The sequence below is a fragment of the Pantherophis guttatus genome, chromosome 1, assembly GCF_059756535.1.
Source record: "Pantherophis guttatus breed Tessera chromosome 1, ASM5975653v1, whole genome shotgun sequence".
In the NCBI taxonomy this organism is placed as follows: domain Eukaryota; kingdom Metazoa; phylum Chordata; class Lepidosauria; order Squamata; family Colubridae; genus Pantherophis; species Pantherophis guttatus.
The window spans coordinates 43,617,453-43,639,940 of NC_142063.1; the positions used below are offsets into that span (position 1 = coordinate 43,617,453).

The window sequence follows — 22,488 nt, forward strand, 5'->3', positions numbered from 1 at the left end:
CTGAATATGAATTTATAAATACAAACACTGAATTGCAGGTGTGTAGTCTGTATATATGCAAAATTACTGTTTGTATGATGCCATATAGCTGTACTTATCTGTTTTAATAATCGTTAAGAATCAATACAAATAAAAGAAAATGCAATTATAAAGCAAGCAGGTTTGCACATGGTTAAAAAAAAAAAGAAACTAAACTATGCTTACAATTAAATTGGATTCTCCCTGCAGATATTTTAGATTAGAGGGTAGGAAAGTAAACAAGGATCTGCTGAATGTTTGCCACTAAAAGAACTGTTGAACGATTCATTATCAATACTCTCATTACACCATCAGTTGAAGAGCAAACTAGCTCTCCCGTGAAAATGTCTTATGTATGGTGACCACTATGAAAAGGGACAAGGGGAAAAAAATCCCAAGTATGTGGCGTTGTCTTTAATATTCCCTGACTCAAGTGTCTCCCTGCTGTGCCTGTAAATGTCAGTCCGGTTTTTTCATGGCTGCGTGCACAGATTAGAAACAGCAGGAGAGCTTGGGAATATGACTACAATACCGGTAAGGACTCTCGTCTTCATGGCAGTGCTCAAGTAATTCTTGGAATGCAGGACCCTGCTGTTTTCTAATATTTACACACAACTGGAGTCATCAAGAGCAGTAAATGCAGGCTATAAGGGAAGCTTACTTTCTTTGTGTAAGGGACTTTGCATTCAAATCAGGATTCCCAAGAGCTGCCACCCCTTCTCCACCCCGCCCTCAAAAACGCAGGTTATTGCAATATTTTTAACATTGTCAAACACTTTTCCATTCTCTCCTTGCTTCTTTAAAGCACCACAGCTCTTAGGAAACATACTTGTTTGTTCTTGAAGCTTCTCTGCAGATAGACAAACTTCCTGGTCTTTATCTTCAAAATTACATTTCCTGCCTGGATCTATCTTCTATCCCAACATTCCCTTTCTTATGATTTCCACTCATCCAGTTGTAATATATTTTCCCATACAACAGTCTTCTGTTCCTTGAAATGATTTAGAGATTTGTCCCTTGCTGATCCATGTTTAGAAGTATCTCTATTTCTCTTCTACCAACCCACTGCTCAAATCTCACATTTTCAAGGAAGCATTGGGAAAATTGATATCCTATTCCAATTACGCCAAAATATGTATCTTTGAACTAACAGTACATTCTCCCTGTTCCTCTGCCTCCATTTGATTTTTTTAATCTGGTTGTTCCTTTTTATTACTTTAGACGATAAAATTGTAAGTATAGGTTTGAGCCAGACTGTGATTATACACACATGCACACATATGCAACCAACAACTTATAATTAAATTTTCAAAATTTATTTTACAGACATTATTTCCTTTTTATTCACGTTTATACAAAATAGCAGAATGCAAGAATGTGCAAAGAAATGCCAAAACACTCTGAAACTTTTGTAAAATTATACTAAACCATACATTCTACATATAAGATTTAAAAACTTTTTCAAGCTAGCACTATATGGCAAGTTTAGATGTATGTTTAAACAAAGATACAAAAGAGGAAAAAGCCAAGTGCTACTGTAATAAGGTAAAATTAAAAGAAGAAGAAAAAAACCAAGGACTCGCTACTCAGTGCAAGTAGGAAACTCATTCTGGGCTTTTTAACTTCTGAACTCTCTTCCTTGGTTTCAAGTTCGTCTTGGGTTTGGGTGAGATCTTCTGTAATTTGGGTTTGGTGGCTCCAATCTCTATAGTTATTATGAATAAAGACAATTTCATTATTAAAGACAGTTCACAGAAATTCTGAATTTAATCAAATACTTTTTACTTACTAATACTTTACAATCCACATCAAATTCAGGATATTAATAATTCTAAAAATGGTATCCCTAGCTCAGGGGTGAAATGTAAAATCTGTTACTACCGGTTCTGTGGGTGTGGCTTGGTGAGAGGGTTAATGTGACTGGGTGGGCATGGCCAACTTTTTTTTTTTTTTAAACTTTTCAAAGCATTTTTTCTAATGCTTTGAAAAGCCTCTCTGCCTATCAGGAACTCAGCTGGGATCGTCAGAGACTTTTCAAAGCATTTTTTTTACCACTCTTCGACCAAGAAGTTGCAGGAAAAAATGCTTTGAAAAGCCTCTGATGATCCCAGCTGAGCCGCGTAATCATCAGAGGCTTTTTTTTTTACTTTTAAAAGCATTTTTTCATCGGAAGAGGTTGTAGAAAAAATGCTTTTAAAAGTTAAAAAAAAGCCTCTGCTCAGCTGGGCATGGTGGGGGTGGGGCACAGGGATTTTTGCTACCAGTTCTCCGAACCACCCACCGCCATCACTACCGGATCGGGCGATCTGGTCCAAACCGGGAGCATTTCACCCCTAGCTACACAAATAATATTTGATTGGCACACATAAGTTTCTCCATTCCTTCTTGTACCAATTGGTTTATTTGTATCCAATCACATAAATACCTTTGGTTTTTCTCCAGAATTATTTTTAAATTTAAGTAACACAAATGAAAAATTTAAAACTGGGCTTTACATGTCTTTGCCTAAAGAAATTTGCTGAAACTATTACAAAATAAAATCGGCTATGGGTATACATTTAATAAAACTAAAACTGCATGCAAACATTATTTGGTGTAAGTTACAATGCCATCCTCCTGCGAAGACACTCATGAGTGTAAAGTTCCAATAAATGGCATCATCAATTAGAGGGCCAATTTCTTAGTATCCCATATAATATGTGCTTCTGCCCACGTTCCCAGGAAATTATACAAGATTTTACACAATATTTATTGTACTGTACTATTTCTGCTTCAGCAGAAAATTTTTGGAGCCCTTCTTGATAAAAAAATCAGTTTGGCCTGATTCACATCAAATCAAATATTTAATGAATTTAGACAAGGAGGTATCACTACAGAGGCTAGCAAGCTTTACCCAGGGTGCTGCTAAACAGAGATGATTTTATTTAAATTCCCAATATTTCTCCATTTTATCTGCTATAATAAAGTTTTAATATTCTTGCTGATTTTTGCACATTATAATGTATGTTATTAAAGTATGGATACTTTTATGTATGTTTTAACTTATTTAGTATAGCTGCCTATCAAAAATATAAACATATTGAATTGAATTGAATGTTTGATTGGAACAAGGAACTGGCAACCCATCTAGAGTAAATATCTAGCCAACTTTCTCTGGCTCCAGCAAATTTCCTGAAGGGACAAAAAATGTCAAGAAGGAAAAAATGATTTTGAAGACAGAAGCAATAGTGGAGTTGCTTGTTCTGACTTACGTTGTTTATACTCAAGTTTTAAGTCTTACTCCAGCAACTGATGTGGAAAATGAAGTAAACAGCTGTGCTTTCAGTTTGATTGCTCAAATGGAAGCATAGGGAACATTTGTCTATAGCCACAACAACAAATGTGTGCTTCCCATGCATCCTCATAAACTACCAGCCTTGAAATTGAGGGATACACTTACTGAAAAAATATAATCCATCCTGAAGCAATGTTGAAATACTTCAGTTTAGCTCTCTATCCTTAAGTGAACTTTGCATCTAGTGAGAAGTGTCTAGTTTTCCATATATGTTATTAACGTGGGATAAATACAGAAAAACATACATTTTACTTGTAAGAGATTCTTCTTAGATTTGATTTTAACCATAATGCACTATAATAATAGTTGTGTTATCTCAATATTGAAATTACTTTAATATTCACTAAAATTCACAGGCCTTTCATGTTGCCTGCTATGAGTTTCACATGTAATTCCAGTCCATAATCGGAGTCCTAAGTTAGAATCCATTTCAAATAACATCTCTGCGGTTTCTGCATAACTTGTGACTAAAGCATTAGACAATATTCCTTATGGGTCTTGGGGATGTAATAATTCCTTGATAATATATTGCCCAAGATTGACTTTTAAGGTCAAGCAAAAGAGGACTGATGAGGTGCATATCTAGCATGTGATAAATTTCCCATTACACCAGGAGAAACCTCCATCTCTTGAAAGAAACAGTGCTATAACTCCTAAAGAGAACTTGCATCAGAAAGTATTTTATAATGAAAACCTAACTACACAAATATGGTGGATCTGACTGCTAAACAGACTCTCTGGGATTGGAGTAGAAGGCGCTTTTCTTCACTGGTTGCACTCATATCTATGATCAACTCTTGAGGTTGGCTTTCAGGAGTTTCTACTTGGTCTCATGGCTGCTGAACTGTGAGATTCCACAGGGATCCATTCCATCATCCTTATTGTTCAACATTTTTATGCAAAAGCTCATTGAGTCCATTGGAGTCTGGGGTGAAGTGCCATCAATATGTTAACACCCAGTCAAGTGAAACAATGTAAGCGTTGAATATCCATTTGAGTCAGCTGATTGCCAATAAACTGAAGATGTTCTTAAGAATGAGACATTGTGAATTGTCTAGAAGCAGGAATCTGCTCTGTTTCTGAATAAGGTTACTCTCTCCCTAAAAAAGCATGTATACAGCTTTGCTATACTAGTGCAGAACACAGCTGGTACATTCTTCAGAAATTACGTAATGCTGAACCTAAAATAACTACACTGCCCGCCTAATATGAGAGCCAATTTGGTGTAGTGCAGAGGGCAGAGCAAGCAGCAGGCGGGCACGTGAAGCTCCACTTGCGGGTGTTCACACACAAGCCTACCACTCACAGAACCATCGCCTTCCCCCCTCCCCACCCGCTGGAAAGGTTGGGGCCTGCTGGTGTTGTGGTTCAGATGCAATAAAGTTGGAAAAGGCAGCTCCTTACTGAGGCTCAGAGTTGGCAGAGATCAAACTGGAAATGGCTTGGATGGAGGTAGGTCCTGTCTAGCAATTGGGAGGGATTTAGTTAATGATGGCAGTGATAGGGCCAGGCCAGGCTGGGTGCATCAGCAGCAGGAAGAAAAACACAACAATGGTGAGCTAGCTGGCAGAGACAGAACATAAACTGAACATAAGCCAGCAGGCCTGGTAGAGACAGCGTTGTGCCTGGTGATCAGAAGGGCAGAAATGGGGAATCAGGGTAGGGGAAGCACCTATTCTATAATTGTAATTGCAATTGCAGGTGGGCTGCAAGCACCCAAATTTTGACCACCTGATCACAGTGTGTGTGTGTATGTGTGTGTACTACAGCAGCCATAACTTTAGGGACTGGTCTTACATACCAGTAATTCAGCACTACTAACTACAAATGGTTACTGAACAAATAGTTGTTAAGTGAGGACCACTTGTAATGATACTCAAGGCCTTTAAGTCCAACCCCTGGGCCACAACCTGATAGTAGGCTGCAGCCTGTTCAGAACCAGGCCACACATGCGATGGGTGAGCATGTGGAGCACAGAACCATCCCCTCTTCCCCCCCCATGCCGCCAGTGGCCTGCAAAACCGAAAAGGTTGGGGTCCGCTGCTTTTAAGTGTCAAGTACTGATACTTGAAAGAGCATATCTCCCAGTATCTAAATGCTCAAATGTTAAGACCTGGATGAGCAATAGTAATGGCTGCAGGTATGTAATGGCATTTCCCTTAAGGCCAGGCTTGTGCTGACATATTGTGTCTTTCAATATGAGTTGCCATCACTGTCACAGCCTGTTTATGCCTTCTGACCTTTAGCTGTATCTTTGTCTTGGTCATTGTGGCTGTGTCTTAACTTGGCTGTAGTTATATTTAACTTGGTGTACTATTTTTTCTTGCTTTCTTATAGATTGTAGCTTACCACAAGATGCTCTGAATAATAGGTTGGCTATAAATGTTTTAAATAAATAAAAATAAGAATGCCAATAATATTTGCTGTCCAAAGCAACACAGCTTCATTTTGTGGAGCTAGCTCAGTCAGATCAAAGAAGCAATATAATTCAAGACAAGCTTTAACTCAAGAAAGCAGGGCACACTGCTTCAACATTTTTAATAGAAACATTGAGGTGGGCTGGAACCGCCAATCCAAGTGTCTTCTGGGCATGAAAACTGCTGCAAGCCTTTGAAGTGATTGTTTTGATGTATACCAGGTGCCACTACATTTCACAGAACTGCCTCAAAAGTGCACCTTGATTGAGTTTCCTTTCGAAGGGAAGCAATCCTTTGATGCTTTGCACAGTCCTAACTTGGAAATGATACCATCTGCCACAGTGCCTTTTAGAGACGGGCTGTAACTCACAGGCAGCAAATGTGTGAGGTCCAAACTAATTCCTGGCATTTCCTGCTAAAAGAATTGGCAAGCCTTCCTTTCAGTCGTCCTGCTGATGTGCATCTGCTGGTCATAAACTACAGATTATGCCAAAATACTACCAAGATTTTATAGCCTATCTGCATAACTCCCTTTTCTTAAAGTAACTGCACTCACTGTTGCAAGTGACTGCTGCTGCTGCTGCTGCTGCTACTGCTGGTAGCCTCTGGCTGCAACCTGCTGTGATGAATTGGTTGTGGGGAGTCAGCACTTCCTGACAGTGAATTGGACAAGATAGGTGAGGATAAAAATGAAAACAGAGAGGAAAATAAATGGTGGGAAAAGGGGTAGGGAGCCACCGCCAACAACTTTCATCAACTAACTGTCATCAGTTTTATATGATGAGCAATAAATATATTTCACATTTGCTACTGGCAGATAGCTGACAATCTTTCTTTTCCCATGTTACCCAACAAAATAGTTAACGTTTATTGTGGAATTTAAACATCTTTGAATTTTTCTACAGCGATAGATCAGTGACAAATACTAATAAGAATGTTTTACTTACTCGGTGATGCAGGCTTTCTTTTTTTGGTATTTTTCACACCATCAACAGCTATTTCGGCATTGTCCTCATCAGCAGTAGCTGTCCCTGATGCAGCAACTAATTTTCTTTTTGTCTATCGTCCAAATCAAAACAGAAAAAGTGCACACAGGCAAGTTAAACAAATGATAACGCCATACATAAAATTGCTAACCATATTTCTCTATCAAAGTTTCCTATCTTCTGAGTAATTAACTCAAAAAGCTTTTAACAGAAAAAGCATGTTATTTTAGGAATCATGCTATGATTTTTAATATCTTATTTTGTACAGGTTCCTGCGTGAACCTATTTTAGTCTATTCAGCAACAAGAGTGTAGTTTACAGTAATCAGGTACAATTACAACAGCATATTGAGTGTGGGCCTTCCATACAACAGTATTTCTTATGCATACAAAATTTGCTTCTTGCACTGCCTAAGCAGCCCCCTTTATATTCAAATTTTATTTTAAGTGATTGCAGGGATTCTTGTCTTGTACAAATTGTAAACACGTCTCTGCTAAGAAACTCATACATTTCTGTAAGAATTTAGATATTTGCTATATTTCATAAATTCAGAATAGTGAAATATAGTGCTAAGACAATGAAAAATACATATTCCAGTACTATTTTGAAATTATTTTTAAAAGAATACCGGTTACCATATAATTAGTGTAGAAATATAGATCATGTAAAAATCACACGAATTGGAAACATTCATTTATTATTTAAGATAAAAGTTTAAGCTATAGCCAGTGAACCCCAAAAGTTGAATTTCAAGCAGCCACCCTTGCCAGCCTCCTTTCCATATTGATTTTTAATAGTTTGAAAGCATTCCAATTAGAAAAGAATATAAATAAATAAAATTTTGGCTCTTCCTGGGATTCATTTTTTATCGTAGAAGTGATTTCTAAAAGCTTTCAGGCTTATTTGGGTAAAATGTTGTTGTTATTCCTTTATCCTCCACAGCGAGAACTGCTTGTCAACCAGAAATGCATCAGGTTAGACCCCTTATAAATGGTGCAGAGAGGACAATATGCTTCAAAAGAAACTGGAACTGTGTATATATTTTCCCCATTTTACTTATGTTAAACTCATGTTTATGTTAAGAAGCCAAAACATTTTTCAATGTTCTTAGCCTATCAGCATAAAAATTACTATTAAACTTCCACTCACTTTTTTGGTAACTTTGATCAAAGTATATCCAGAGTGAAATAGCTCAAGTGGCTACATGCTTATATAGCCGATGAGAAAAGGGGAGAGTGCATTACATCTTTCCAAAGTGTTGCTTCATGATTACCATCTAAACCCTGCTGGGCTGAACAGATTGGTTCGATAATTACATACAATAACTGCAGTGGGCAGGTAACCCTCAGCTGGCACAGGGCAGCTCCCCTGGGAGAACTTCCATATGCAAACGGCACTGATGGAGTGCATTAGGTACATCTTTCTTGCCGGTGCATAGGCCTGATTAACACCAACCCAAACTCCAAGGTTAGCATGTCAGCAGTTTTGTGATGCATTAGGCAGGAATAAACACAGACATTTTTTCTCATTCTGACCAAAATTAAGAAGGAATATTTCACCATTGTATTGCTTTTATATACAGGATATAAATGCATTCTTCCTGTCTAACTGGAATAGAGCTGTGCTTTTTCAAAAGACTTACTGTTAAAGCGGCTACTCAATACTGTCCACACACTAAAATAGTTTCCCAGCTTATACAGTAAAAGGCACATTCTTAATCTTGATCCAGGCCAGCTAGATAGCAAGGAAAGTCAGGTATTGTTCTCTGACAGAGGCAACACTCAAGTCCGATGCAGAGTCCACAGCGAACTATGAATTACTAATTCATATTTGTTTCAGTTCAAATGTTTTCTAGCTGTTATCAAATGTCATCAATGAGCTCATCACTAAGCATATTCCATGGCTTGAGTAGTTTACAAGCTCAATAATGGATATTTTCACTGCATGCAAATGAAGGAAATTTCTCTTTTGGCAGAAGTTAACTGAACAAATGTAAATGTTACAGTAACATCATTCATTTCATATGAAAGTGAATTAAATTTAAGCCTAGTAGGGAATGCTCTCTCATTAATAAATCCCAGAACCAGAATCACTTAAAATGCACAATAGAGAAGATGAATAACTCCCTCTATAACCAATTTCAATTAGCTGGGCAGTGACTGTTTCTACTATTTCTCAATTTACTAGCCATTATGATATGGCATCATCATATGTCCCCCAACAGAATGCAGTTTTGAGGTTCAACTTGGAATCGATTCCTAGCCAATATTGAAATTGAAAAATGTATTGTGCAGTTCTATGCATAATCAAAAGTATGTTGTTACTGGAGTTTGTTCCCTGGCAGGTATGCAGCTGTCCACCGGTTAAAAACATAATGTTCTACAGGAACTCATTTGGGAGGGGGGAGATGGGTAGTTCATCTTATACTTGTCTGAGAGCTAAGGAATATGGCAATCTAGCCAATCTCCTGAGTTAAGAGCCTGAGCATCCTTAAGCTTGTATACTCCTTCCCTTTCCTTCATATCTAGCCATCGTTTGAGAACCAAGTAGTTTGAAAAATGACGGCATATATATAAAACTTTATACAAGATCTTCTACAAAAACAGAAGGGAAGAGACCTTTGTTCAGGTGGGGAAAAGAGTGTGTGAACAAACCAGAGAATTGTTATGCAAGTCTTTATGGGATTGCAACAGATTTAAGCAATAAATCCTTGGAATCATCAAAATAATCAATTCTTTCTAATGAAATGCTACAAGGCTTATCAATCCTTTCTACCTACCTTTGTAATAGCCTGCCTCATTTGAAAAGGAGCATTTATGACACATAAGGCAGGTTTTTACCAATGCAGCATCATTGTAAAGAGAATTACATTTTATGCATTTCGGAACTTACTCTAAAGAATCCTACTCTATTTTTTATTAATTGAGCCTCTTTTCCAATTATAAACTAAATAAATGCTTTTAGGGTTTTTCTTCTACAAAGCACAATTAAATTGACACAGTAGAACTGAAAACCTCAGTACACAAAATCTATCAAGTTAGACCTTGGAACTATATTAAGACAACCATTTCTATTTTTTTTTTATTTCACATGCTAATCAAAAAACCCAAAGCGTAAAGTAAGAATAGGAAGCAAAGTGCAAGTTCCTTGAATGTTTAAAAGGATTCATGTTTCCAGTTAGCTCCTTTGTAAATCAAATTTTCATCTGAAAGACATTCTATTCATTTGCAATCCCATTAGGCTCACAAGGTGCTCCTTGCTTTGTAACACCTACAAACAATAGTCCTCAACTTACGACCATTTTGTTCAAAGTTACAGCAATGCTGAATGCAGGGACTGAGAACTGATCCACAAAGTTATGGCTGTTGCAGAGCCCATGGTCACATGATCGAAATTCAGGCACTTGGCAGCCTGCCATGCTTACACAGGGTTGATCCAACTCTCCCACCTGCCTCTCTCCCCCCATCTCTGCTCTTTTGTCCCTGCACTCTGCAGCCTCTGCGGCCCTAGCTGACTTTTGCCATCTTGTTCTCATTGGCCACATTAGGCTTTGTTGTCCAAACTGCTCTTGGTGGTTTCCTTACGGGACTTGGGGAGGATGGGATGGCCTTGTGTGGCCAGCAGCTGGCTCATAAAGGGTCAGGCTGGGAATAGATGGCCAGTAGCAGAAGCAAGAAGATGGCAAAGATCACTTTGAGTGGCAGAGCAGAGCAACAGGGGCCTCAGAATGCAAGGCAGCAAGGTGACTGTGATTGGGACTAGGCTTCACACTGCAGCTCAGGGGCTTCTTGCAGTCCTAGAGCTGCGGCACATGAAGAAGTCCCTGAACTGCAGTGTGACAAGCAGCCCCAAGGCCTCAGAGCTTGGATTGCGGTAGGACCTCACGTAATTGGTGGAATTCAGTTAACAGCAGCAATGTGGAGTGCTGGGATTGGTGTTGCTAAGCGATGCGGTCACATGATGGCATGCTTTATGAGTGTATCACCCAATGACAGAAACTCAGCTCACAATTGTCATAAATCAAGGACCACCTGTTCACTTGAGATAGGCATCTTCAAGTGGAGACATTCAGCTCTTTCATCTGGAAATGGGTATATTAGAAGCAATGCTACTTTCGCTCTTATTTCAACTGAAGAGAAGATACATTAAATACAGATCTGAATTAAGAAGACCTTAGGCTTTGCTGGAACATCGCCATTCAACGAAACTTCGAAATCTAGTATGCCATCATCTTTGTGACCAATGTCTTGCAGACCTTGAAGAAATATTTCTCGCAATTCCTCATATGGTGGTTTTTCAGTGTAGGACAGAGCCATCACTTTTTCCATATACCTGGCTATTTCATCTAAAGAAAGCAATGGAAAGTCCCAATATGTCAATTACATTTTCATGTAGCAATATAGTGATACGGTATAAAATTCAGATATTACTACAGTTACAGCTATTATCCAATATGGTAAGAAAAATATTTTCTTCTTCTCTGCTCACAGAATCTATTTTGCTTCTGGAGACACTCTATAAAACACATAAAATTTTGCTGGGATAATCAATATAATAGCCAGATCCATATACTTATCACAGAAGAAAAGGAGAACTTTCCTGATATATTTCACATCTTCAAAAGAAACTCTGGAGGGGATAGATTTGTCAAATGAAGAAGGGCATCTTCTTCCATATTTGTCAGGCTCTAAAGAGACCTGAGGCAGTCATTTAATCTTCCTAGATTCATTTTATTCAGGAATATTGAAGTTTCACAGAAATATCAAATTTCATAGTACACATAACATGAACTTTGTTTGCAGGCACAAATATGTTGGAAAATCTGGATGTAACAGTACAGATAAACAGATCCTTCTTTTAATAATTTCTTCCTTTATCTTTTGACAACATTTGAAAATGTAATCATTGTAAATAAATAAACAGTAAACCTTAAAACAGAATTATGTTTAATGGTGCTGTGTTTTTAAAAATAAATAAGATCAGCAAATAGATTTAAACAGGGAAATTTGTAACAACATTAGTCAGATTTTTTTGACTGATATTTTCTGAAAAGAAAAAGATTTCCTAGCAAACAAACTATCTTTACTCAATTTCATGAGATATCGTTTCATTTATAACCCTTTTCTGTGCTGTAAGAAAACCTGCAAACACACAGACCACAACAGCATCAGAGTGCTGGTGAAACAGATATTGTTCGCAAAATGGGTTGCTTTTTCTTTCAACTTTCTCTGAAACCTCAAAGTACCATATTTTTCGGGCTATAAGACATACTCCCCCCCCCAAAAAAAGTAGGTGGAAATGTTGGTGCGTCTTATAGACTGAATACCGCCCTGTTTTTGGCCTCCTGACCCACCCACCCCGGCGTCCCATTTTTGCTGTTTGCCAGACCCGAAAAACATGTCTCTTTTTCGCAAAAACAGGATGTGCAGAGGGTTTGGGAGGCCTGCAGAGTGCTCCTGCGGGCTGGAGAGGGCAAAAACGGGACGAACGGAGGCCAAAAACTTTTTTTTCTTGTTTTCCTCTTTGAAATCCAGGTGCGTCCTATACTCCGGTGTGTTTTAGACTCTGAAAAATATGGTATAGGATGAGGGAGGTTAAAAAAGTCTGTTTTCAGGCTGCCCTTGTATCATACATAAATATTAGACAAGGTTCTTTTTATTCTGCTTGTAAACTGCATGTCAGGACTTTTTTGGACAACTTATTCACGTACACCCCAAAAAAGAGACACTGGTATATTTTGTTTCAATGAATTCCTCTGTATCTTTTTTCTTTTCTCACATGAAACAAATACATTTGTTGGATGAAATAATTTAAGCAGGCTCTTACTTACCTGGCTTATTTTCTTTAGTGAAACATTTCAACATGAATTCAGAAACATTATCGGTATACCTGGGAGAAAAAACAAGATGCCAAATTGTGTTTAACAGATCAGAAGTTAAATTTTGATCTGTTAGATTTTCTTTCCTTTCAAATATACAATACATATATGCAGTACATGCAATACACACATACTGTATACTGGTAGCAATAATGAAGAGTAATAAAGCTATCCTAGTTTTTTAAAATTACACTCCATTATTGAATAATATATGTTACAATCATGCTGTTATGGGTAAGGACTGAAAACATTCTGACAATTAAAATCCTAGCATAGAAATCCTGTTGTATTACGTTTCTGATGAGAACGTTAAGAGAAGTGGGGATCTGTAACATGACATCTTATTTTTAATAAAATAGAACCACAATGATTGCCAAACTAAAATGACATTAGCATCTGGTTTTATCGATGTTATATGTGAAAGATGTCACAACAGGATAAGTAAGCTAGGACCATGGGGTCTATGACAATTCACCACGGTCATCTCGCCACAGGACAACTGTAGCGAAAGGATGCAAAATGAGGGACAAAATGAAATGTGAATGAATGATAAAAATTAAAACAATTGTTTATTTATTTTAAATAATTAAATTGAATTGTTAAATTGTCCCGCAGTGTGTTGGCCGTGGCCAGCTGTCCCATTTCAAGGACCATGTTCACTTCTCATGTTTTCAACTGTCAAAGGAATACTATAGTCTTTATTTACGGCCCATGTGGATTCAGCAGTTAGTAAAAATAGCATTTAGTGAATCAACATTTATAGTTCTGTTCATATTAGAATTCTGTTGCAAGCTGATGTTAAATAAGCTTTGGGAAGGGAGGACAACAAAAAGCATGCACCACTTAAGAATAACATAACAACATTTAGCATTAACACTTTACAGGATTTCTAGTTTCATTGTTTCTGGCTTTATCTCAGACTGCAGATAAAACAGTACGAAAATCAAAGTGTGCAGGTATGTATCTATAATAAAAACCCTAAATTTCAACATCAAAAGTGGTATTATTTATGAAAAAATTCTGTTGTACTAGTTCAACATGCACTTTGCTTGTTTACCTCTTATTTTTCTTTCACATTATGCATTTTCATCCCTTCCTGTAAGATTCAACTCTACCCTCAACCCTAAACCAAAGGCTTTCTGGCTGATTTTGGGTCAACTGCTCCTTTCTCAGGTCAACTAATCTCACTAAGTTGTTCGTTATGGGGACAAGGAAAGGGAGTGCTATGTACACCATCTTGAGTTTCAGAAAGGTGGTATATAAATCCATCAATCGGTGTTGGAGTTGCAATATAACACTGCAATATCTAACTGCATAGCTGAAATAAGAACGTCATCCAATTTCCACCCAATAATTCAATTTCAATTAAACTTGTCAAGTATGTCTCACCTGGATTTTTAAGATGAACATATGATATTTAGTTTCAACTAAGCACATCTATACCAAGCAGTTTGAATACATCGAATAGTTTTATTGTTAAATACATTAAAATTACCTAATTTTTGACTCTTTGACATAATCTGGATTTTTCAGGTTATCTTCCCAAGGCAGACTACCACTAAGCCAGCAGATCATACAATAACCCAAAATTTCCAAGTCACCACGTCTTGAGGGAGCTAAAAAAGAAAAAAGTGCTAAATTCATAGTGAAGATGAAAATAGTTATAAAAAGTATCATTAAAGAACAAAAGGAATAATTAACTTAATACCCCTATGTCTTTTAAAGATGATTAAGAAGTTCTCCTTTAGGAAAAGATGTCAGGTTTATTGCATTACAATATTAGTTACAACCTATAAAGGCAGAACACTCACTATGGATTATAATTTCAGTTACACCGGAAAGGAGTTATTGGTTGGAGAGTTTCAGATTGCTGTGACAAATTTAAGACCACAGGAAAAGTAGTACAGTATATAAAAAGGGAAAATTTTAATGGAATGAGACACGACTGGGGCTTTGACCGAAATAGCTATCCAAATTACGTAAGAGAATAACTGTTTTTGGCCAACATTTTTCTTCTGAAACAGATCTCATCCTGTCTCATGAATCAAACATATTCTTGAAAGGCCATCCTGTATCATGAATCAGAAGCTATCTTAAGAAACTATGATGGTACCCAACAATGTTGACCAACTTTTATACAGCCTCCAACTTTCCCTCTTTATAGAACATTGTTGAGAGGATGGCTTGTGCTCAGCCACAGAAAAACCTGGATTAACTAGGCCTTTTCAATCTGGGTTCAGGCTGGGGTATATTCCTAAAAAATCATGGGCCACGCTTGAGTGAGAAGTGATGGAACCATTATAGTTACATTATAACTCCTCTTTTATGAAACTGCTGGTATGGTCATTCAGTGGCATTTAATGTGGTGTCATCAATATCTTGATGAAACCCAGTCACACATCCCCACCGTGGGCCAGGCAGATGATGCTATTGCTGGGCTGGCCCAGCCTCTCAATGTTATGAATATATGGATAGCAATAGCAATAGGTCAAGGGGTGGAGGGTGCATCAGAGCATTAAAAAGTGCAACTGTCCACTGCAATTGTCATAAATGCAAGCTGTTGCCAAGAGCCTGAATTTGTGGGGGTACTGCAATGGCCCAAACTTTGAGGCCCAGTTGCAACTAGCACTTGCTCAGCACTGTTGCAACTTCAAACTGTTGCTGAATGAATGCTCGGTAAAAGAGGACATACCAACATGCTAAACAACTCTGTTACCTTTTATTTGTAAGAAGAATGAATATGCATAAAAACAAAAACCATCTTACACGCTCCCTTGTGTGCATCAATACTAGTAAATTCAAGAGTTCCATCATGACATCGTTTGGGGTTTTCTTTGTAATCCTTGTGATTGCCTTCTGGAGAGTATCGAAAAGCAAGGCCATAATCTACCAAGTACACCTGTGCAGGTTTCAAGTACAACAAAATCAATCCAAGAATTAAAAACAGCCAACCAGAAGTTGTACTTTATTTATATAATACTGACACCACGTTCTCATTATATCATTAACGTCGGGAAATGTCATTCAAAATATAAGTATGTATTCTCTTTTTGTACCAAGATTCTTCCTAAGATTAAAAGCATAATTATCTATCCTATGTACTTCAATAAAAATAAAACATTATATTATTAAATTTAACAGGACGCCCAAGCAAGTTAAAGTAAGCCTACCTACAATCCAATAACATTAATCTAATATTGATGTTAAAATAGCATCAAATAGCAAAATATTATCTGCACCCTGCCTTAATAATTAACCAGCTCCTGATTGAACTGATGTAGAACAAATTGTCTCAGGGGTGTAGATGGTGATTCTAAATATCGTATTACCAGCACAAACCTAATTCAGAATTATTTTTAATAACAAAGGCTCACTATACCAGTGGATGCTTTCAATTCCCACCTGAAGTCTCATGCTGCTTTTACCACCAGTCTCAATTTCATTTACATCTCACAAACTGTTACAGAAACAAGTCAGCACCAGTCTTATCCTCTTTCTTTCCAATTCAATCTGCTGGGCTATACAAAGCCTTTTATGGCATTGGGTCAGGTTATTGAAGGGATCACCTTTCTCCCATGGTTTCTGCCTTCCAGTAATATCAGACAAAATTGGTGCTCCCTCCCCCAAACAACTGCATCTATCAGGACCCAGGGCTTCTCTGTTGCAGCTCCTGGCCTCTGAGAGATTTGTGTAGCTCCCACTCCGATGAACTTGTGAAAGGCTTTTTAAAAATGGCCTTTCTCCCATGCTATGGGCTAGAGTACTTGTGGACCCTGTTGGTTATGGCTTTTTGATATATGGGGTATCATGGTTATCCAGATCATGGGGGGTTTTCTTTAACATTTTCTGTTTTTAAAGTATAAGCCTTCCAGAATCATTTTGGAATTTGGTGGCTTCTAAATCAAATAAGTACGTAAATTCATTTCCTGGCTCCAAATCTGGGTAAGTGAAAATTACTATAGGTTGTAAAAAATCTGTGCTTACAGAAAAATCTTAGACTGGGGCTGCTAAAATTTCTGGCTTGATGAGCATGTCATGAGTTCTCACAAGAGTTACCATGTAAGAAGGGGTCATCTTTTCATCAACATAAGATTAGTCAGCTACAAAATACCCATTAACCAGGAAGCCATTTCCCCCAGAATTCTAATGTGCCTGTTCTGAACCTATTGGCAAATTTTTAAACAAAACATTAAATTTGGGAATAACTGTAAGACTTAGTAGCAATGTCTCTGCTTTGCACTATGCCAGCTTCCATTTTACCTTCATTAGAAAAATGTAAAAAAAGTCAGATGAATCCATCCCAGAAATGTATTATATAAGAAATAAATCAATAATCCTAAGAATATTTGCATTGTCAACTGTACTGTAATTCTGAATCAAGCTAAGAAAGTTGTGGGAGCTTCATTATTGGAGGCTTTCAAGAAGAGATTGGACTGCCATTTGTCAGAAATGGTGTAGGGTCTCCTGCTTGGGTGGGGGGTTGGACTAGATGACCTACAACTCTGTTAAACTGTAACTAAAAGGATCTGTCATTTCGATGGGAAAAGTGTCTTTGAAGAGTGAGCTTCTGTGCTACGAATTTATTTCTTGATTGAAATGCAAACAGTGTCAATATAAACAACTAAAATTTTGTCTTTAGAGTATGTAATATAGGTATATATTTATTATAGAAATTCTACTATACAACCCAATCAATCATTTCCCTTTGATTTATGAAATTATTTTCATTTTTAGATAATTCTCATCTTCCAAAATAGTATTCTTTATCAACAATTCATACAATGGTGATAAAAACTGTGAATGTAAGACAAAAACTTTGATCTCAGGTTTACAAACAACAAAAAGAAATCTAAAGTGATGGGGTGATCAATCAATCTCATAATACCTGAAACAATGTGGTGAACAAATGAACTATTTTATCCAGATGAAACTAGGAGCTGATCTTTTACTGCCATCGCTGCTTTAATAAAAGCAATGCAACCATCTAGTAACTCTTGGACCTCTTGCCAAAGGAAGAGACAAAATAACCCTCACAATGTTTCTATCAATTTACATGGGAATATGAAATTGTCATCTCAAGAAAAGTACTAATGACTACTATAACTAAATGATAATAATAAACAGACAGCTAAAGATATTTCTGTAAACCATTTGATTTGAACTAATATGTTAAGAAATCAGGTTTTCAAGTAACAGAACACTTATGCTTGATGGATTCTTCAAACAAAGGAAATAAAAAATTGACAAAGCAGACAAGCAAACGTAATTCACTGGTGTAGTATATAATTTTAAACTTCCACCCCCAAACAGCTATTTGAAATTCATTTTGTATTGCAAGCATTCTCTTGAATATTATTCAGGGCAGAATAGCCAATTTGATCAACTGCCAGCAAAGTGAATAAAAAATGTACAACATTAACTAGATATAAATGTCAAGCAGAAATATTAACGCTGTACACATTCATAAAGGCAAGATTTCTGCTGAGGTTCACAGCAGTTCCATTTTCTTTAAAACAATAGGTTAAACACTGAAGGAAGAAAAGATTGAAACTTACCTGATTTGGAATCTCGTGGCCCAGGAGAAGATTTGAGGCCTTGATGTCTCCATGTACATATTCATGTTCATGAATATATTCCAAAACATTAAGCTAAAAAAGAACAGAATGTCAGAAAAAAAACTTCAATAAAATTAATTTCAATGAGGTCTCTACTTACATTAACATTAACACAGAAAAACATTTAACTTACTATTCTCAATCCCAACTGTAACACTGTTTTGCGTGAAAACTGCTTTCCTTGTTCTTCAAATATCTTCTGAAGATCTTTCCCAAATCTGTCCATCACCATAAATCTATAACTGATTTAAAAAAAATGCATTTAAGGAAATTGAAAACAAAGTACAAAAAATAACATTCAATCTTGAGGATTGTACAGACATGGAATTTTCTTAGCACCAATTAACAATTGTGTGCCATCAACCTCTTCCAGGTCTTTTTTGACTTCCCTGTCTATTTTCAGACCTGGTATTTCTTAATGGTCTCCCATCTGCATACTAAGCAGGACTGACCATTATTAGCTTTTATGATGACAAAGGTTCTAGGTGCTACTCCCAAGCAATGCAGTGGCATTAAAAAAAAAAACTTTAAAAACTGCTAAAACTTACTAAACAACCCCATTCCAAATTTTCTACAATTTCAGGAAAGTATGCAGGAACAAATGAAATCAGAACAGGATAGTAGTTCAACTGATACTAAAGGCAAATTTCTGAAGTATAACAGAGTTCAGGTGTGTCTCCTGACTGAAGGAGATGAAGAATCTGTGGTATTCTAATTAACCAAACTTCTGTGCCATACTTCTGTGGCACCTGAAGCATGATCTCATTTAAATACCCCCCTTAGGAAATAATAAAAACACAGTTCTGTTTTCACTCATTAAATAACTTATAAAAAAATTCCAATAGAGAAGAAAAAGGTCTTTTCAGTTTCTTTAAACAAATCCTTAATGCCTGTCACTAAACTACAAACCAAAGAGAAGAGTTAATCTCATTAACATCCCATTCAATTAGTACATCTCTTGTTTGATATTTTCTTAATGGTTTAATTTTAATGATAGCCGATTTTTGTTACTTTTTTGTTGTTGTTGTTGTTATTTTACATATCTAGCAAGGTATTTTCAATTATCTCTTTGGACAGATATTTTTGTAATTTAGTTGCTAGGTAATATTCAAAATGAACTATTCCCTATTTACTCTGTTCTGACCTTGGGAGCAAGAGAATAATAGCTGATGTTTAAATCCTACTACTTAGCCTGAATTCTTTAAACATATTTAGTTTTATTCTGATGGAATAAAGCTAACCTGGAAAGTTTAAACACCTTATACTTCCTGAGAACTACCAAGCACATGTATTAAATTTAATAGAATATCATAAAATTGCCTTAAGATTCACTTAATACTGACCACAATGCAAACTTCCAAGTTATCTAATAAAATACATAAAACTGTACCAATTCCTTGATATATTGATATGATAAACTTAAATGACAAAGACCCTCACTCGACATTATTGTTATGACTCATTTTAAGAAATATTGTAGAGTTTGGAAAATTGAAATTAAGGGAAGTTACATTATAAAGTCTTTTATATTCTAAAGTAAGAAATGGTTTATACCTTTTGCCATTCTTTTGATGCAAACCAGAACCCCAATATTTTGGTACACCTAAATATTTCAGTTTGTGAGAAGAAATCCATTTTTTAACTGAAAAGAAACAAATATTCAATATACATTATGTATATTATATATTACCACATAAGGTTGAAAACTATTATTACTATTAAATCTTAATACGAACAGAAAAGGATGTTTTTTTTAAACAGGGAACCTCTCCTTCACTGAAATTAATGGCACTGAAAAGTTTAGAATCTAAACTGTAGATGGATTGCATTTTTTTTAATGTTTATACATTTTATCCTTGATTCTATAGTTTTAGCAAATTAAATATAACAAAGGCACCCCACATGAGCAAAAAACTAACAAACATGCTAGCATGTTTAGCATATCATTTAAATAGTTGTTTATTATTCCTTCCCCCCTTTTCAATACTATGAGTTTTAGACTCATAGTATTAAAAAAGGACAAGTTTTAGATCCACTTTATAAAAATTATTTCCAATAAATACTCAATACTGTATTGTTATATGGTTATGGTTAAAATAACCATTTAGAATCCTATATGAATTACAATAACTCTATATTTCCCATAGTTTTCTTATATTTAAGGATGATTACATTGTTTTATTGAATAAACATGGGTTGATTTACTTACTTAGTTCTGGTTTAGCAGCTCGCATGTAGAAACTTAACTCAGTAAAGAGTGGTCCATTGTCACTGGGTTCCTTTAAATATTTTATAAATAAATGCAATGTTTTAAATTTGATTTATTCTTTTTTCAACCAAAGGTTTTACTAATATATAAAACATTCTTCTATTTTCCTATAAAATAGAGCCATTTAACCATTTAATTTTTCTTCCTTGTAATTCAGTTCCTTGGTAATTGTTATATAACTGGGAATGAGATAAATAATTTAAAAATAAAGCATTTTCATATATCACAATAAAAATGTTTACCTCAATATGGGATCTAAAAACCTAATATACAGTATAGCTAAGTTAAGTATTTAAAGGACCCAAGCAAAGCAACCCATCTAATATGGAGGCATCTACATCCTCCAGAATGCTTACCACAATTGCTCTATGAACATTCCAGGGTTGTATGCATCCTTCTACAGGTACAGTGAATTAAACAAAGCAGCTGGCTAGGCTAGTGGTGAAATGTAAAATTTGTTACTACCGGTTCTGTGGGTGTGGCTTGGGGGGCGTAATGTGACTGGGTGGGTGTGGCCAACTTTTTTTTTTTTACTTTTAAAAGCATTTTTTCTACAAAATCTTTGGCCGAAGAGATTGTAGAAAAAAATGCTTTTAAAAAGCTCTGACGATCCCAGCTGAGCCGCGCAATCATCAGAGGCTTTTTTTTTTACTTTTAAAAGCATTTTTCAGCCAAAGAAAAAATGCCTTTAAAAGTAAAAAAAAAAAGGCTCTGATGATTGCGCAGCTCAGCTGGGCATGGGGAGGGCAGGGATTTTTGCTATCAGCTGCCATCGCTTCCGGATCAGGCGTTCCAGTCCGAACCAGGAGCATTTCACCCCTGGTTTAGGCACATATATGGAGAGACAACTTGAGAAAGACTTTGAAGTAGCCATAAAAAAACTTTATGGAGCATGAGGCAATCTTACTGCTTTGTTCCTGTCAATATACTTCACCAAACACTCTCATTTTCAGTATCCAAAATAAGACATATATTAACCTAGTTGTCTCATACCAGGTCAAGCTAGTAGCCTATCTAGTACTGTGCATTCTATTCTGCCTATCAACACCTTTCCAGGATCTCACGAAGAGTACTTCCCAAATAGGGTATGAACATGGGTTCTTATACATTATGTCCTTACCATTAATGGCAACAAATTTATGCATCAAGCAATCTACCAGAGAATTGAATTGGTTTACATGGCTTATGCAATTTTTTTCTGATCTTCTCATTTTTTCAATTGGTGTCATTTTTTAACTATATCAAAATATGATTATAACAAGACTAAATCATTAGTTTTATTTTTGTTTTATAGAACTGTAAAAAGAGTTTTGGTCATGGACAGTCAGTGTGTTATTTGTGATAGTCCTTTCCCAGATGACCTTCCCAGATTAAGTGACTGTAATCATAATGCATAATAGACTTAAATGTCTACATACACTGTAGTTAACTCTATCCTATAAATCTATAGCTAGTGTCAAATGTCACCATCTCCAAGGGATATTTTTTTCAAGCTATCTATTCATGCATAAATATAATTTATCACCTTACATTTAAATTCTAAATTATATCACAAAGCACAGATTCATATAAATATTTATCAGTCACCTCTTCTACTCATGCAGATCACCTCATGTACATCACCAATATGAATCACTATGCATTAATACTTTTCAATATATTTAATAGTGAAAAATGTGACATATACATTATTTTACATCATAATTGTAATTGATTAATAGCATCTATAATGCCATACAGCAGATAAAAAGTAGCAAGAAAAAGGCAAGTCCACCTGGTGCTGCTATCAAGCAATAATATTTGCAGCAACATTAAAATGCATTCTATAATTTGGCTTTTTTAATCGGTAGTCTTCTCTGATATCATCACAGTATTCAGAATGTCTAAACTGAAGGACCAGGAAATCATGGTCCTATCTATCCATTCACCCATATTGGTTAATGGGAATATAAATGGGGTAATGAAAGGCAG

The 22,488-nt window shown here is 36.1% G+C and overlaps 1 protein-coding gene across 4 annotated transcripts in view; it reads right to left on the reverse strand.

Moving 5' to 3' along the window:
- Window positions 1–1,318: 1,318 nt before the first annotated feature.
- The window catches only part of VRK1 (VRK serine/threonine kinase 1), a 28,333-nt gene continuing 7,163 nt past the window's right edge, over window positions 1,319–22,488 (reverse strand). Inside the window, exons 4-14 of one of the 4 annotated variants that reach the window (XM_034418430.2) lie at window positions 20,458–20,527; window positions 19,803–19,890; window positions 18,382–18,490; window positions 18,189–18,281; window positions 15,400–15,532; window positions 14,129–14,249; window positions 12,586–12,644; window positions 10,928–11,100; window positions 6,717–6,828; window positions 6,326–6,422; window positions 1,319–1,723 (exon numbers count right to left, since the gene is read on the reverse strand). In XM_034418430.2, the coding sequence (XP_034274321.1) occupies window positions 1,570–1,723; window positions 6,326–6,422; window positions 6,717–6,828; window positions 10,928–11,100; window positions 12,586–12,644; window positions 14,129–14,249; window positions 15,400–15,532; window positions 18,189–18,281; window positions 18,382–18,490; window positions 19,803–19,890; window positions 20,458–20,527 (1,209 nt within the window). In that variant the 3' untranslated portion in view covers window positions 1,319–1,569. Of the gene's footprint in view, window positions 1,724–5,851; window positions 6,185–6,325; window positions 6,423–6,716; window positions 6,829–10,927; window positions 12,321–12,585; window positions 12,645–14,128; window positions 14,250–15,399; window positions 15,533–18,188; window positions 18,282–18,381; window positions 18,491–19,802; window positions 19,891–20,457; window positions 20,528–22,488 lie in introns of those variants that run through there. The other 3 variants (XM_087872410.1, XR_015728559.1, XM_087872417.1) reach the window with 3 other exon arrangements.